Source organism: Cucurbita moschata, unplaced genomic scaffold (genome assembly GCF_002738365.1).
Source record: "Cucurbita moschata cultivar Rifu unplaced genomic scaffold, Cmos_1.0 Cmo_Scf00007, whole genome shotgun sequence".
NCBI lineage: Eukaryota > Viridiplantae > Streptophyta > Magnoliopsida > Cucurbitales > Cucurbitaceae > Cucurbita > Cucurbita moschata.
The window spans coordinates 5,329,790-5,348,456 of NW_019268523.1; the positions used below are offsets into that span (position 1 = coordinate 5,329,790).

The window sequence follows — 18,667 nt, forward strand, 5'->3', positions numbered from 1 at the left end:
CGAAGATCTCTTCCTTCTCTTCGGGCTCGAACATCAATTAGAGTATGATTTAAATACTTTTGAATCTCAGGAAGGATTAACTTATATGTCGTACGTGTCCTATAGTTCATAAGAGTTCAACTTTAGGTTTATAGAGTAGATTGCGAGTGAATACTAAATGAGTAAAATATGAATGGAAACTATTAGTACGCACTTTCATCCCTAACCCGGGATGAGAACTCATGATTTGATCCGCTATTTTGAACGTATGGATCATGTTTATAATTTGGAATGTAAAAAAAAGAAAGACAAAAGATATAAATTTGTTGAATCGAATGTGTGTCCCATGGCGTGAAAGCGCCAAAAAGCAGAGAGTTGAAATCCAGAGGACCACCGCGTTTTGGGGCTTATAAAAGCCCATTTTCCCGAGAGAACCAAACAAGACCTTCCCTACACCGTCCCCTTCTTAACCCTATATCTGCTCTGCATCGCTTCCAATCTTCTCCGCCACACATTCCCTCCTTCAATTACACTCCTAGATTCTTGTTCTTATTCAATTTCTTCCATTAATCCAATCCCTCTCTCAATTTGGACTCTCCCCCATGATACCCATCTTTCCATTTTGATTCCATTCCTCTCATTTCTCCGCAACAATGGCCATTCCTTATCTCCCCAATTTCATGGGGTCCGACAACCCCCCCATGGCCGCCGCTCTTCTTCTTCCTTCTTCCGTCCCCCTCTCCCCGCCCATTTTCTCTCAGGACGATTACAAGAAGGCTGCCGCCTACAAGGCCGTCGAGTTTGTTCACTCCGGTATGGTTCTCGGCCTCGGAACCGGCTCCACAGCCAAGCACGCCGTCGACCGGATTGCCGAACTTCTCCGACAGGGGACTCTCAAGGACATCGTCGGAATACCCACCTCCAAGAAAACCTACGACCAAGCCGTTTCCCTAGGAATTCCTTTGTCCGATCTCGATTCGCATCACGTCATCGATCTCGCCATCGACGGCGCCGACGAGGTCGATCCCCATCTCAATTTGGTGAAAGGCAGAGGCGGTTCCCTCCTCCGTGAGAAGATGGTGGAATGTGTTTGTAAAAAGTTCATAGTCATCGTCGACGAATCCAAGCTCGTTGAGTACATCGGTGGAAGTGGGCTCGCAATGCCTGTTGAGGTTGTGCCGTATTGCTGGAAATTCACGGCCGTTCGCCTTCAGAATCTCTTTGAAGACACCGATTGCGTCGCGAAGCTTCGGACTGTTGGAGACGATGGCGAGCCCTATGTGACGGACAATGGGAACTACATTGTGGATTTGTATTTCAAGAAAGCTATCGGCGATTTGAAGGTGGCGAGTGACAGAATCTTGCGGCTGGCTGGAGTGGTGGAACACGGTATGTTTCTTGACATGGCTACCACCGTGATTGTTGCAGGGGAGCTAGGGATTACAATAAAGAACAAGGAGTTAGATGAATAGGAACCCCACAAAGGGGCTAAGCTTAGATTGAATCAAAACGTGATAGAATTTTAGAAATCTGGATAAGTTGTTGTAGAAGAAGAGATTTGGTTTCATAGAATGAATGAATATCCCTTTGATTACATAATCTTGAAACAGAGAGTCACAATCAAAGAGGGTCACTGTGGGTTTGATTTTGACATAGATTTTGCGTCATGGTTTGAGAGATTAGTTGAGCTGAGTTATTTAATTTAGGAACAGGGGCAGTCTAATGTTGGAATGTTTGTCATCTCATGTCATCTCATGTCATGTTGTCTTTCAATACTATTAACTTATAAAATCTGCCCATTTTTCTCAGTTTTGCTGCACTTTTCTCTATCTCTTTTTCTTCCTCTTTGTTTGTTTGAAACACTTGATGAGTCGTTTTAGGGGTTGGGATGCTAGCAAATTTGAGACTTCGGTATGCAAATCTCATGAATTTTTGTCGAGGGCATATGCTTTACCTAGCTCTAATTGAAATGACTCGGTCAATAATCAATGATCAGTTCTACTGGTTGGATGAAAGTACCACGTTGACTAATTTAGAGAATGAGTTTATAGTCAAAGAATACTCTCCATCAGTGGTAGGCCTTTCGGGAAAGCCCAAAGAAAAGCCGTGAAATCTTATACTTAAAGTAGACAATATCATATCATCGTGGAGATTCGTGTTTATTTAACCCTACTTACATTTGAAATAGGGATAAATTACCACACTGCTTAATTAATTAAAATATTATACCCTAATTTAAATTTAAAAATGTTAAAATAATATCTTGTAACAAAACTAAACCAAAAATTGCAACTACCCTTTTTTTTTATTATGAAAAGTAAAGTCATTACTGCATGTATGACATGTCTATTAGGTGAAAAAAAAATCATTTAAAATACCCTAACAACATGAATGCATCTCTAATGACCCGATTTTTTACACCTCGATCACTGGTCGCCACGTATACTTAAGGGTAAAAAGTGCGGTAAATTTTCTTTTGTGCCCAAGAAATTTAAAATTTAAATAAGAATTCAATATCAATGTAAAAATAGTTCAAAGATAATGTTCACATAATAATAAAATGACAAGAACGAAGACGACTTGATCTACATGGCAACCCCTCCAGCTGATCGGCTCCACATGCTCCTGCCACCAAGAGTGGTTTACACTCCATATGAAAGAAGAGTATTACATGGAGTGAGTATAAAAATACTCAGCAATTAACTTGCTTGTAGGTTCTTGTCAAACTTAATCTTATACCTGAAAACTTAGATTCTGTGCTCATAACTATCCCTAGCAGAGCTCATAACTGTCCCTAGCGGTAGCCAAAGTGTGGCTTAAGGTTTGTACCAAACTTCATAGGACATTGTATAACTAACCCTCAATGTCTAAGTCCTTTGTCAGACTTGCACAAAGTACACCTCGAGTCGCTATGACCCATGGAAAGGCCCTAGGGTAATACTCACAACTCTTGAGAAGCCCTTTAGCTCTAAAGCAATGACCGTATTCCATACATACCTACCTACTAACCTCTAATTAGTGGATTCTCTCTATTGGTGTCTGGCAACATCTACCTATTTCTAAAATTAGTAAACCATCTGTCACTATGCCTTTCTAGACTGAAACAATAGACTACCTACTCATGTACCCTCCTCGAATTAAAACAGTAAAACTACCGGTCATTATGCCACTCAGGTTGGGAACAGTAAAAAGATCATAACTCTCCCCACTAGGCACTACCGATAGTACTTCAGTAGTTTATCCTCCATGACTGCTGAAATCCTTTATGGGTGACAACTAAGTCATGTAAACAAGTAGACCCTAACCTCCGTTGGTTAGTTCACGAATGGGAGTTGCACCCTATCAATCCCTACAAGGTACCTAGTCAACTCAAAGAAGCTATGGAGCTCATAACTAGGTACTAGGACCAAAATACGCAAAGACATTAACTCATAATCTATGGAAACCGTAACTAGCATTCTATGGCACATAGTGATAGTCTTTAACCCAAGCATACTTAATTTTGGAGTTCGTTTTATTGAGCCACCCAAAAAAAGTACATTTTATTGGTATAAGCAATAACTCTCAATTATTTAAAATATTTCTTAACCCTCCAAATCACTATTATTCGGATTCAGTCTAAATTCATTCCTATACTCCACTCGGAAAGCGTCATAAATATATACGCAGACAAAATTGTTCCTTTGTATATACAACTTTTTACAATATGGTCTAAATTTTTTTTTTATGGTATTTAATCATTTTCTACCTTTGTATGGAAAAAAAAATACAAGAAAAAATGAGCGAAAAATCCAAACTGCTTCACTTTAAAGCTAGCGTGGGAACAAAAATTCTTGAGATCGACCACGTTGAAATGTGTTATACTCATTATAAACAAGGCATCCCAAATTGAAATGGTGGTTTATTGATGTTTTGTAAGGCCCATTATTTAAACCCATTGATGACCTCATGCAATGATGCAGCTTAAAACCGCAAAACGGTGAGGTGAAAAGGAGAGAGAGAACAACAATCATGGCGGCCCCTCTTCCTCTCTCTAAGTTTTGCCGCTTAACTTATATGCGAAAATTTCTAGCAATATAACGCACGCACGCGAAGTGTTTGAGGAAATGACAAGCTGAGAAACATGGCCACAAACCCATTTTCATAGCTTCATTTTCTTCTTCTCTCGATGCCACAAAGCTTGGAATACATTCATCCATGTGTCACACCCACCCAATTTACCTTCTTCCCGAAATCTTCGGCTAATTTCCTTCAGAAACATCGGAGGGGGAAAACAGGGGTCACCAGCTTTCTTTGCTTCAACAAGATTCCATCCCCTCCTTGTAAGTTTCTTCCTCTTTTCTTTCCTTTCTTTATTGGTTTCCCTTTTGTTATATTCCTGTTTCCTGTTTTTGATTCTTTTGTGTTTCTTCTTACCTTTTCTGTTTTGGGTGTTTTTCTTTTTTCCCTTATCTTCTTTCTTCCATTCAACCCTTTTCTTGTTCTAAAGTTTTGCCTATGTTTCTTTCCTGGGTTTCTGTTAGGAAGGTTATTGGTGGATGGTGGGGTTTTCAACTAACATATACCTCTATCAACGACATGGGTATCCCCTGTAGTCTTTGTTTGTTGTAGCCGGTACTCTCATTTATCTACTTTTTTCATTGCCTCCACATCTTATTTAATCTTTACACTTGTAATCTACAACATAAACCCATTCACTGGAAACAACTAAGCCTTGATTTCTTGTATCTATATGCTATTTGGTCAGTTTAAAGATTGTAAAATCTCTTTTTCCTGATATGGGGGATCACTTTGTTTTGCTGGTTGATCGATTGTTGACGGAGACGACATTAGAAGCAGCGATTGAGAGCCGAAAGCGATTGACTGAAGCAACGTCCTCTGCCATGGATGGTTTGAAGGGGGACAGTTCTTGCCCAGAAATGGTGTTTGACAATATACCATTTCCAAAGAAAATTGTGGAATGTAGAATATGCCAGGATGAAGATGAAGACTCGAACATGGAAACACCTTGCTCGTGCTGTGGCAGCCTTAAGGTTTGTTGATGAACTCATTGAATTAAATTGGCCAAATTTCCATATTAAGTCATTGCATGCCAAGTATAGCTGATCTTGTTCTTGTCTAGCATTTTATTACAAATATGGAGCCTAGTGATAAACTCCTTTGCACTTTTGGAAAGCTAGCACATTGATATCTGCCGTAGTTGTCATTCTAATGCAGTTCACATCTCAAACACAACCCATGTTGTCAAACTGAGCTGCTCTTGATTTCTGTATCAATTATATTTCTCCTTTCAACGTGTAGTGCCTCGAGAGTTTTATCATTTAGTATGCCAGCGCTTCTGATATGATAATGCAAGTTTTCTTGACATGTTCCGTTGAATTTTGCAGTATGCACATCGAAGATGCATACAGAAGTGGTGTAACGAAAAGGGTGATACAATTTGTGAGATATGCCGCCAGGTGGAGTATGGTGTTTTTTATTTCTTTCCTCCTTAAAATCATAATAGTAAAACAAATTGAAGCAGTTCATTGACGTAAGATTACAATCTCTAGCACGATTGTCTTTTTCGGCCCGAGAAGATCAGTATGATTAATGCAGTTTGTACAATGAAACTGAACCGTGTAACTATGATTTGCAGCAATTCAAACCAGGTTACAATGTATGTTCTTTCTGCTTCAACTTGAGAATGATTGACCCCTATTCCATTGCAGGGGGAACTGGGAGATTTCTAGAAGGAACTTGGATAGTTCCAGCTATATAGCAATGGTTTCTTCAAACCGTAATGTTGTTGATACCGACTATGATGAGTTCTCAGCTTCTGCTGCAACCAGCGTGCTATGCTGCCATTCATTTGCTATTGTTGTAAGTTTTGTTTCTCCCTTGACACATGAAGGTCTTTCCAAACTCACAATTTTTGTAATGTGATCATAGGATGTTTTCGAAATAACGCGTGTTTAAGTTCGTGTTAGGGGAATATCAAAATCTGAACCACATGTTTCTGTTTTTCTTTGTAGTTCATGGTTCTTCTGGTTTTGAGGCACTCTCTTCCCCTCATATTCAATGAAAGCGGTGGTTACTCTTTCCCTCTGCTTCTGGTGAGAAATCTCTATTTTCAAACAAATGCAAAACCAAGATTTGTGCATGAAGTTAAATTATTCCCTTTCCATGACAGTCGATTTGCCTGCGAAGTTTACTGATCTTTCTACCAATATACGTTATGTTCAAAGTAGTCTCTGCAGTTCATCGCCGTCGACTTCTCGTAAGCGTTCGTATACAATTAGCAGACATCTACATGCCATCCTCTCAGTGATAACTCTATTGTATTAATGGTTTCTTGTGTTTGGATGACTATGATCAGCTGGCTACATCTTCTAGTTCATCCATTCATTCAACCAGCATAGTTAGGAGTTCGACATCCGTATCGTCCCAACCTCAGCCTTACATTATCCGCGTTCGGTCAGTTTCATAGCAGCAGAAGGTCCGAGAAATTGGATTGCGAGCTGAAGAATGGTGTTGGTACGGGGGGATACATGGCAGTAGCCTTTGCTTTGTGTATAGATGGGTATAGATGTTTGAAGTTGTTATGCAGTTTAGTTTATTAAAGGATTGGTTTGTGTTAGAAATTCTTTGTACAGAAAAGAAATGAATGAATGATATATGCACATAATATGTATATATAAATCTCTTACTGTTCCAGCTTCTAACATCTTAGTTAATAGATAAATAAATTTATCTTACAAGTAGGTCCGTGGGTCCATTGGTCGTGTTCATGCTTGAAGTAATCCTTTGAACTATTTTCCTTTTAAAAAAATTTGTAAAAGAAGACTATCGAAATTGAGCCAAGTCAAAGAGACAAGTTTACAAGTTTGGTCATAGGTGTCGATTCACTTTTGCGGGGGCTTCTAGAAAATATTCGAAATTGAGAGATAGAATTGGCAATGTATTGACTGCCTTTAATCTAAATAAAATTTTAAAACATACACTTTTAATACTCCCAACATGGCTAACTAAGATATATAGATAGGTGAGCCAGTCATAAGAGACTCTCCGTGCACCCTCAATAATAATGTCGTAAGTATGAGAGGAGCGCTCTCATACTTACGACATTATTATTGAGGGTGCACGGAGAGTCTCTTATGACTGGAGCGCTCTCATACCTAAACTAATCAACTTGGATACGATATTATTTCTCAATTGTTAGACAAACACGACTCTCTACAATGGTATGTAAAATAAGACTTCTTTGTTTCTAATCGAATAAGATTCTCCACAATCGAATAAAATTAAACAATTCATTTTTTTTTTTACAAAATAACATTTTATATATATATATATATATATATTTTATTTCTAATCCAATAATTTTTCTTTTCATTTTGATAGCTATATTAGGAGTATACTATCATTTATAGAAAAAATGGATAATAAAGAGTAAAGAACATTAATATATAGAAAAAAATGGATAATAAATAGTAAAGAACAATTGAACTCTAGATGTCTTTCACATCCAATTATAGTAATGAATAATCAATTCTAACTTTTTAATGGCAGTGCCAAGAAAGCCGTTGAAAGCTTTTTCTAAGTTTTGTTTTTGAGAAAAATCAACTAAATAATGAAAGATTGGAAGAATCAGAATCCATTTGTTTTGCTTTTGAGAAAAATCAACTAAATAATGAAAGATTGGAAGAATCAGAATCGATTTGACTCAAGTCTATGCGCCGTCATTGCTTTATTTTGAGCCTAGACTTGGTCAAAGACCTCATTCCAATGTCTTATGGAGATAGTATTCCTTAAATCCAATATTTCTAAAGATCATTCTCTAAATTAACTATAAACCTGGATCATTTCAAATTAGCTTATGATCAATTATAAATCCATATAAACCCATATGATCCCAGGACCATAGGATCAATTATAAACCCATATAAAACCCACCCATATATGATCAATTATAAACCCATATGATCCTAGAACCGACTTGTTATAAACCCATATGATCACCCACCCATATAAAACCGATATGATCCTAGAACCGACTTGTTATAAACCCATATGATCCTAGGACCGACTTGTCGCAAGGTTCCTGAGGTTCCTTTAGGAACTTCAGGATATAATACCTTCTTTATTTTTCTATTTTTAAATTTTTTTTAAAAAATAATTATTTATTTACTTGTTAATTAATACGCATTAATAAAATGCACTAGTTACATTTTTTTAAATAAAAAACGATAGTTACTCCTCCACTTGATATTAATATAATCAGTTTCTAACATTTTGTTATAATTACCCATTTAACTATTTTTTTTTTTATTTCTTTAGTCACATAAAATGTATGTCTAAGAAAATATACATAATGCTATATAAATAAAATAATCTCAAAATATTTATCTCCACACATAATTATTATAAAAATAGATCATTATTTTTTCACAACCACAGTAAACTGGTAATTTACTGTCAAAAAACTTTATTTCAATTTCAGGTTAAAAAATAAGAATGGAAAGGGTAGCACAAGTACGACGCCGTTTCCATCCTCCGAACAACTTGTGGTTGGACTCCGTCTGATGAAACCAGGCGCGCCCAATGAAATTCCAGATGAACGGACTTTTCAATCCGCCCACCGAAATCGTGTTCTTCAAAATTCGAGATCCGATCAAAAAATCGAAGTTGTACTACCCATACAGATTCCTAATTAATGTATTGAAATCTTCCTATCTTCCCCTAATATGCTCTTCTTTAATCGTCTCCAACAATGGCTTCCTGGACCGGCAAACTGACAATCGATGCATCGGAAATCCCTCGATTCCTTCCAAGCTCAATCTCGGTCCGTTATTTTCATCGCTAATTCTCGGCCTCGATTCCGCTTCCGATTCACCTGATTCTCGATTCCGATTATCATGTATAACCCTAACCTTAGCGGCCGAAATCCGCCTGGCCGCAGAGTTGGCCGCCATGAAGAAGGTGGCTAAATCCGCCGCCGTGACAACGGAGTTAACTCTCTTCATCGGAAACATGAGATAAACATTACCAAACTCCAATTCCTCGTCGGCAGCGAGTGCGGAGAATCTGCGGCCGATGTGGAGAGACTGAGCGTTGGCGAGAAAGTAAGTAGGACATTCGAGCATTAGCTCCGCCGCGTTCACCGACTCCCGGAACTGACGGACCTCGCCGCCTGGAAGCACGACCCTAACCGCCTTGAAATTCTTGATCAACGGCGTGGCCAAGGAGCAAGAAATATAATTCCCCATGGGAGATGGTTGGAGAGTTGCAGAGAAAGAAACAAAAACAGAGAGAAAAAGAATCGAGGGTTTGGGAGAAGAAGAGACAGAAATGGGGTTAATATATAGTAACGGCAGCCGTAAATTCTCATTTTTTTTTTAATTTTTACTTTTAACCGCACTCTCTTTTCTCCATTTTGGTAATGTATTTCAAACTTTCCATTTTCATCCTTATTTATTTCATTATATTATATATTATGTTACAAATTTAAAAATAAAAAAAAATAATAATAATTTAAAAATAGTATTAGTTAGCACATAAAGTGGAATGGAAGAGAATACGTGTGAGGGAAGGGGAGCACGTGGTAAATGAAGAGCGCGTAAGCTGTAAATGCGCGTGGGACCCAAATGCAAGACACACGTCCATACGGAAACGCCACTCGCCGCTTATAACAACCGCTTTCCTTTGACCATCGCCTCTATGCACCGCCGTCTTATTACTACTTTTCTTCTCTATTCTTTTACACTAATCTAAAGTTAGCTTTGAATTCGAAAAATGTTTTAACTAATTTTAAATTTTAAATCGATTTAGACCTAATCTCACTCTATTTTCTAGCTAATTTGGGTTGTTAAACTATTTTTATTAATTATTTAAAAATTATATTTATATTATAAATTTTAAACATCAAATATTTATCAATGATATTAATCACATACCTAATATGTTAAGAAGAGAAATAGAATTAATAATTATATAACTAAAAAATAGAGAAACTTAGAAAATAATTTCCGTAATTAAAAAACTGAAGCAAAAAGTTTTTGATGACGTAAACTAATGATGCAAATACCACTAAATGTGTGGAAGTGATGATGTGTAGGGGTGGGGTAAACTTAGTTTATGCTCCAAATATCGCCGTTGAGGGCGCAAATAAATTGATGAATATGGCAAATTAAAATAATGTCACAAAATAGGAAACCCACACTAATAATAATAATAATAATAAATCCAAATGTTTGGAAATTTCTAGGAATTTGTTAGGCTCGATTAGCTTTGACTTTGATTCTCTTCATTTTTGTGGACAAAATTCAGTCAACTTTTGTCAATTATATTTCTTCCTATACAAAATGGATCAACACAATTTTTTTTATTTCTTTTTTCCACTATTTAATCTCCGTATTTGAAAAAATTAAAACAATTGAGTTGGTCTCAAAATATGTCGACTCGTCACAACCCACAAATACTCCTATGTTACATCATGCATACTCGAATTAGAATCAAATTTGTAAATTAGTGAAAGTATTTGAAGAAATCGTGAGGGAGTCGTTCCGTTGCGGGTTTATTGGTGCCTCACCATAAATCGTTTTTTTAATAATTAATTCTACTTGGAAAGTGATTTAAATTTTGACATGACATTAAAAAAATTTGGCTGACTTTCTAGTTAGCGTATAATTCTCTTCTTATATTATGTCATGTTACATTCTTTTCCTAATGTTAGTTTGAAAGGGTTGGGAGGACGAAAATATGATTTACTCCGCTATTAAAAAAATTTGTATATTCAATTTTTTTTTTTTTTTTTTTTTTTTTTTTTTTTTTGGTGTGATTTTTCTATTTTTTTAGATTTTAATATCATTTTCTACTTAATTTGATTCAACAAAGTGTAATAGTTTTCAACCATCTTTCCAATAAATTTTGTGGTTGGTGACCAAGTTTTATGCTTTAGTTAGGAAGATCGTTACTAGTTCTTAGTGTGAGGAAAAAGTTTAAGAACATAGTTAGTGTTTCCTCTACGGTAAATACTCCTTAAGATGTACGATTTTTCACCCTAATAAATAGAATTTTAAAGCTAAGTGCTTAAGCTTTCTTCGCTTCAAAAGATAGAGCCCCTCAAGGTGTTCCTTTGCCTCTTTTACTTGTTTCGACATAATTTTGATCGAGGGTCACANATTATTATTTAGTAGGACAAAATGTCCTCATCTAATGTAAAAGTCTTAATAGCATTAACTTTTGTGATAGTCAGCAAGATTAGAAATTGAACCCCTTGCTTAATCAAACACATTGAGATTGACGGATTAGAAAACAAGGTGTTTAAAACCTCTCATTTTCTAGTTAATTAGGAGAATCTTAAGATTATCTTGTTTTCATATGTGATGAGTTACTCTTTTAGGCAAGAGATGGTTTAATAGTCTTTCGCCTAATTTTTTTACGCTTATACAAATCTTATCCAAAAGAACCGATGAGTTTAGTAACTTCCAAATAAATAAAAAAATTTACTTTTATTTGTTAGGTTAAATTAGAAGTTCAAGCTCAGAGAGATCGAAGAATACGACGGCAGCATGAATAAAATCGAGCATGTCATGACCTACAACTTGACTGTGAATTCCCACGATAGCATGACATACTTGAGGTGATATAATGTGGAGCCTTCCATGTCTACCTACTGGGCAGCTAGAACATGGTATCGCAAGCAAGAGCAAGGGTGTCTTTGGCTTGTTTTAGGATCTTGTGCATGCCTTTATTGACAAGCTCATTGGCAATCATGACTCGCTGTCCACCCACCTCTTCACTATTAAATAACGAGGGCAGTTCAAACAATTCTAGAGGTATACTTCGATTAACGCTCCTATCCATTAAAATCTTATCTAGATAGAGATCGAGAGGTCCTACCTTGGTCCCAACATGATAAAGTGCTTCAATTTGAAGGATTAGATCGAGCCTCTAATTTAGTGAGAGTATCCCAAACAGTTGGTAGGAACCAAAGACCAATGAAAAAGGAACCATTTAAGAGTTGGATGTTTCATTTAGTGAAACTGTTGAAATCCATTTGGATTTAAAAAAAAAAAATCCTATTTACAAGTTTTATCAAATAATAAATTTAAATTTTTAATGCATATAATTTTTACCGAATAATAAATTTGAATATTTAATACCATATAATATTTTATTTAAATTATGGTAACGAACCCAAATCCACCACTACCCGATATTGTCCTCTTTGGGCTTTCCCTTTCGGCTTCCCCTCGAGGCTTTAAAACCCGTCTGCTAGAAAAAAGTTTCCACATATAAAGGGTGGTTTGTTCTCCTCCCAACCAATGGTATCAGGGCTAAACACTCGACGATGTGCTAACATTCTCACTGTTTCTCGAAGGGGGTAGATATGAGGCGATGTGCCAGTAAGGATGCTGGACCGGTGGATTTGGTGGTGGTCTCACATCGATTAAAGGGGGAGGAGAACAAACCACCCTTTACAAGGGTATGGAAACTTTTCCTTAATAGACGCGTTTTAAAGCCTTGAGAGGAGCCCGAAAGGAAAAGTCCAAAGAGAATAATATCTGCCAGCTGTAGATATGGGTCGTTACAATTATATTCCAATCTCATAATATATTTTAATATATATTTAATTAATTTGAATATGATTTTTACTTAAATTTAATATATCAAATACAATAAATATATATTATATTTAATATTAACCTATTTCAAATTAAATATATTTTTCCTCTATTTCTATCTAATTTGTATCTAATTTATTAAATATTAGTTTCATACTTCAAATTAAATATATATTTTTTTCTTTGTATTCTACATATTAAATGAGCTTTTTAAATTAAATATATTTTCTCAAATATTTAAAATTTTCATTTCAACTAAATGGATTCTCATAGGTTATTAATCTACCAAAAGTTCAAAATAATACTAAATTAATTAATTATACTTTTGAATTAATCAGCTTTAACTCATTTCTATAGTCCTAACATAAACCAAATCTTTCTTGAGTTAGTGAGAGGGTATGACTCCATTGTTAAATGCCAATGAGAGGATGACCCCATTGTTAAATTTCAAAATGAGCCGTTCTCGGGCAACGCTCTGAAGAAGCAAACGCACGCCCCACGACTCTCTTGACAACATAACGTTTAGCCAGACTCCCCACGAACATCTACAACAGAGAATAAAGAGGGAAAACACGAGGTAGAGAGGGATTTTGAAAACATTTTTCGGCGAGACTAAACTGACGCACCCGACACCTAGAACGACCACCTATGCCATGAAAGACATTGTCGACAACTGCACGTACACAAGAGGTACGTTTCATGTCTTATTAACGTTCATTTTCATCGAAAACAAGATATGAGTTTCGGTTTTTAGAATCTCAGCACGTACACAAGAGGTACGTTTCGCGTCTTATCAACGTTCATTTTCATCGAAAACAAGATATGAGTTTCGGTTTTTAGAATCTCATGGATTTGTTGTTATAGGTGTTAACTATTAGGATCGCACAACAATGCATACACTCGATCTAGATGAACACAAAGAACAGGATAGAGAAAATGCAAGGAGAACTTTGGCTAAAGGATTTATATTGATGAGTACAAGGAGGTAAAGTATGAGAGTACCGAAAATATTGAAAGTACATTTTCAAGGCTGTCTGAGTGGATATATATATGATTTAGCTTACTATATATATATACCTTTACCAAATATAACTATCTACCCTATATAGCTTTATCATATATATATATATAGCTTTTTACTATACATAGCTATTTACTATTTATGACATTTTACTTTATATCATCTACCCAATTTAGGGTATAATCGTTGACTAAGCTATAAATAAGCAGCAGGCTCCATAAGCTTTCCATTCTCCCACTTGGATACTAATCTAGTCAACTAAGAATTTCATTCTCAAACGACCATGAGCATCTTCATGGCACCAAACCAATTGAGGCTTTGCACAGCCTCAATATTCTAACGTCAACACAGTCAACATGTTTATTGGATTCTTTGCACCCTCTATCTTCTCTAAACACATCACCATCTTTCACTAACCTGTAAGTGAAATAGTATCGTCTTCTGTGTTTTCTTTTTAAATGATAGACCGGGTTCCTTCACCAACTGTATGACACTCTGACTATCTCTATAAAGAATCTTTTCATGCTACTTCTTGCCCAATTCTTCCAGATAGTCAGTCATTCATATTGTCTTCTTTTCAGCTTTAGCTATTGCCACGTACTCAGCCTCAGTACAACGCATTTTTGAAGCCTAGATGTCCCATCATCCATGACTTGCTCCCACTTGGTTGTATCCTCCAACTGTAGGGCCTCATCAAAGGGCTCTGGTTCTCTTTCATCAGCAGCATATAGTGTAATGAAGGTACATACATATCTGGTACTCTGATAGTACTAGACGATTTTCTCACACCGGTTCAGATGTCACTTGCTCTACTGCTGGTTCCTCTGCAACAGTCTCAGGAGTTTCTTGAGTATTTGCTACAACATCACTAGGTGATTTTTTCCGCAACTCAACCTCAACTCCCATTTGCTTTGTTGTCTTAGAACCTTGCTCCACATCTGGTTCCTCAGCTGTAGTCTCAGGAGTTTCATGAGTATTTGCTACAACATCACTAGATGAATTTTCCTGCAACTCAAGCTCAACTCCCGCTTGCTTCGTGATCTTGGAACCTTGCTTCACATCTGGTATGTTCACTCTCAGCAACAGTAGATATGTTCATACACCCTGCAATGATGTATAAGGTTCCAGATTTTGAGCCACGTGCTACCACCGTAGCACCCTTCAGAATCTTCCACGAACTCTTCCCTGACTTTGTTGCATAACCTGTGCTGTCCAACTGACCAATAGAGATCAGATTCTTCTTGAGAATCTGACATCCTTTAATGTCCACTTGATTTCCTGCCGGAGCTTTTATGCAGACATCTCATTTTTCTTTAATCTCCAAATCTTTGTTGTCGGCAAGATACACCTTCTCGAAATTTCTACACTTGAAATTTCGGAACAACTCTTTATATGGAGACGAATGAAAAGATGCACCAGATTCCAAAATTCAGGATTCAATCGAATTGTCCACGCTAAGGATTAGAGCATCCCCAATGTCTTTTGCTGAATTGATAGAATCATCATCTTTAGATTTGTGATTCTGGTTCCTCTTTGGTCTTGTGCAATCTGTTCGAAAGTAACCTTTTTCTCCACAATTCCAACACGTTACATTTGGTCTATTTGAAGATTTTTCTCGGCTCTTTGATATTGATCGCCCTTTGTTTGGGCCCTTCGGTTTACTTCCTCCCCGTTGGCCAACACTAAGAGCACTACCAGATGAATTTCCAGTTTCTCGTTTGCAAATACTTTCGCTGAGAACTACATCTCGAATTTCATCAAACTGCAGTTTATTAGATCCTCGGGAACTTCTGATTGCGGCAACAACAGTATCCCACGACTCGGGTAAAGATGACATCAAAATCAACGCTTTAATTTCATCCTCGAAATTAATTTCCACCGAACTCAGTTGACTTACGAACATATTGAATTCATTTATATGATCAACAACATATCCACCTTCAGACATCTGTAGATTGAACAATCTCCGCATCAAATACACCTTGTTCATAGCCGACGGTTTTTCGTACATATTCAACAGTGCCTTCAACAGATCTAACGCTGTCTTCTCCTTGATGATGTTAAACACCATATTTCTGGATAGCGTCAACTGGATCAGCCCTAAGGCTTGTCGATCCTTAAGCTTCCACTGCTCCATGGTCATGGTATCCGGCTTTACCCCCAACAGGGGTTCGTGAAGATCTTTCTGGTATAGATAATCTTCAATCTGCCTCTTCCAAAAACCGAAATCGGATCCATCAAACTTCTCAATTCCAATATTTGAACTTTCCATCTTCACAGATCGTGGTGACTTCCGCTTAGCTCTGATACCAGTTGTTAGGGTCGCTCAACAACGCACACACTCGATATAATTTTTTACTATACATATACTTAGATATTTACTCTGTCATTTTACTTTATATTCATTTATCAAATATAGCTTTACTATGTATAACCGTTAATTAAGCTCTAAATAAGTTGCAGGCTCCATAACCTAACATCAACGAGCCACAAAAATCTGTGGAAGAGAAGAAGATAGGCTGACAGAGTGGTAGAGGAAGAAAATGACAGAAACAGCGTTGGAAACGACATACAGAGGAGAGAGAAATAAAATCGAAAAACACAGGAAGTCGGGCGAAGAAGATGAATCTGCCTGATCCGGATCTGGGTCGGACCCACCTGCACCGAACGAACGCCCGCAGCCCACCAGTTTATATCTGTCAGCCTTGATCCAACCCGCGACGCTTCTAGCCCGAGAGTCATTCCAGCCCAGCTACCCATTCAGCCTAGCAACCTGCAGCAACTTGGCCCATTAACCACGTCGGCCTAATCCACCTGCAGCAGCCCAGTAGCCGTTTCAGCCCACGCCTGCAGCAACTGCGCCCACGCGCCCGCTTCATCTGACCCGAACCCGCGCCTCAACCCGAGAAATATGCCACGACGTGTTCCTCTTATATTTCGCCACGTGTTGATCTGTAGCAAAAAGAATCACTCGGCTTAGACGACTCAGCTCGGCTTTGCTCCATGCAGTCCTTCGACTAAAAAATGGCTCAATCGGTCCGGTCTAACAATTTTAACACCGATCCTTACTTTTTTTTTTTTTTGTTTTTTCACCATTTTTTAGCTGATTTTGACCCTAAATAAGGTAATCAAGGTCTTTATAACGCCTTATTTCACAAATTTAAGTTGGGTTTACACTAGAATTATAAAGTACTAATGAAAGACGATGAACGACCTAAAATAGGAAATGATCTCCGACAACATTTGGAGCAGCTTGGAGGAACGAAAGTTTAGCAAACGTGAACTTAAGGAAACACCGACTAAGGCCAAACAAGTATGATGACATGTGCCTAGTGGCGGTAGCGGCATGTTTTAAGAGTTATATTTCACATATGAGCTTAGTGATGGTTGTTTGGATCGGGTATCGATATGGTTTGCATGTGGATTCTTGAATCAGATTTGGATCAGGTTGACTCGTAGACATGTCGCCACGTGTAATACGTTGCTCCACAACTCAGTCGACATGTGTTCCAACGACGTCCTAATGCACTCTGCCATTCGTCGTTCAACGCGTGACCAATCTTCCTCTCTTCTGTGCAAAACTTCCAAATTTTCAATTACCAAATCTATTTATTTGTATTTTCATAACTCACGATCCTTAATCTAAAACAAAATATTTTCTTCACGAGAAATGTAGTCCTCTAATGTAGCTATCTAAACTTAATTTTTAAAGAAATTTCTGTTAAACACAGACCTTAATAATTGCGTTTGAATTTCTAAAAAATAAGCGTTCTTACCCAATTCGAGACCTTCGACAACTTTGATTCCAATGTGATTCTTAGCCAAGTCCAACCAAAAACTTTTGAAGTTCTACTCTCGGAAGAACCAGCTCAAGAATCATCCCTTGAACACCTCCAAAACACATGAACTTCAAAGACAACCCAAGGCCAAGTATCTATAGACTTACCTTTAGTTCTTGAACCATTTTTGGCAAAATCGATCAATCCAAACGCCCCGAGTACTTCCCCTTAATCCAACGAACGATTTGGTGAAGGTTTCATGACCAAAGCGGTCTCTAGTCATCGGCCTTTGGCTTGTATTCTTCTCCTTCGTCTTCCTTTCCTCCAAATCCTAACAGAAGCTCGAAATTAAAAGGTGATTAAAAGAAAATTTCTGTATCTGTTGGTTTCGAGTGTTACATGTGAGGATTCGTGTTTTGATTTGCATGGGTGATAATGACTTTTATAACAGATCTATATGTCTGCCTTGTAAATGGAGGGCAGATAAACTGTTTCTACCATATACCAATGATAAGAATTTTTTGAATTTTTTTTTCTAGAAGTTTAAGGGCATTATTTCTGCTTCTAGGAGTTCATGGCATTTATGAGAAGTACTGCTAACCATTCAGCTTATATACGGAAGGATATTTTAAAACTTTTTTAGAAAGTTTAAAGATATTTTTTGAAATACTCTTGTAATACCTAAATATGATAGGTATGCTAAGAAATTTTTTGAAAAAATAGTGAGAAATTCAGTCAAAATCAATCCGAGGGTATTTTGACCTCCCTTACGTGACGAGGGTATCCGAGAGGCTGAAACAAACTTGAGGAAAGAAGAAAAAAAGGAATAGGAAAGAAAAAGAAAGGTTAGGGTTTTGAAGGAAATGAAGAGGATGAAAACCAAATTCGCTCCAAACGACAATTTTGAGTCAGAATTTGGCCGAAATCTACACCAGAGATGCTCATAGGACATTGGAGAATGCACTTGGTTCATCCTAATTTATCAATAATCAAACAAGTATATTAAAATAATTTTATTAGAAAGTTGGACTAAAACTCTACCACTTTGATGAAAGAACTCAGTTGAATTGAGTTACACACAAAAAGTTACGAAATTCTAAAGAAATTAGTAAGAAGCGAAAAAAACTAATGCAAGAATCTGTCCAAAGCCATTTGAATTTGAAAGCAATCAAAACAAGAAGAACCACCGGACCCGTAACCTCGCCCCTGAATGAACCTCTATGACTCGGTAAAGTGTTTGTCTGTCTTCGCCCCTTCCCGATTCATTCTCCTTCACCCTT

At 37.2% G+C, this 18,667-nt stretch overlaps 2 protein-coding genes and 1 pseudogene across 2 annotated transcripts; 2 read left to right on the forward strand and 1 right to left on the reverse strand.

The window, feature by feature from the left end:
• The first annotated feature begins 400 nt into the window (after positions 1 to 400).
• Positions 401 to 1,787, forward strand: LOC111445096 (probable ribose-5-phosphate isomerase 2). The gene is made up of 2 exons (XM_023083325.1): positions 401 to 1,618; positions 1,649 to 1,787. Exon 1 carries the CDS (start codon positions 633 to 635, stop codon positions 1,449 to 1,451), a length of 819 nt encoding a protein of 272 aa, XP_022939093.1. The 5' UTR covers positions 401 to 632; the 3' UTR covers positions 1,452 to 1,618; positions 1,649 to 1,787.
• A 2,606-nt stretch (positions 1,788 to 4,393) lies between these two features.
• Positions 4,394 to 6,650, forward strand: LOC111444788 (annotated as a pseudogene).
• Positions 6,651 to 8,349: 1,699 nt separating this feature from the next.
• On the reverse strand, positions 8,350 to 9,303 carry LOC111445259. The gene is made up of 2 exons (XM_023083534.1): positions 8,677 to 9,303; positions 8,350 to 8,645 (listed from the first exon to the last, which is right to left on the reverse strand). The coding sequence occupies exon 1, from the start codon at positions 9,225 to 9,227 to the stop codon at positions 8,691 to 8,693; it is 537 nt and encodes a 178-aa protein (XP_022939302.1). The 5' UTR covers positions 9,228 to 9,303; the 3' UTR covers positions 8,350 to 8,645; positions 8,677 to 8,690.
• Between the last annotated feature and the right edge of the window lie 9,364 nt (positions 9,304 to 18,667).

Bases quoted from the DNA above. Each gene is read 5' to 3' on its own strand.
- LOC111445259 (XM_023083534.1), bottom strand. From the start codon at position 9,227: ATGGGGAATTATATTTCTTGCTCCTTGGCCACGCCGTTGATCAAGAAT.
- LOC111445096 (XM_023083325.1), top strand. From the start codon at position 633: ATGGCCATTCCTTATCTCCCCAATTTCATGGGGTCCGACAACCCCCCC.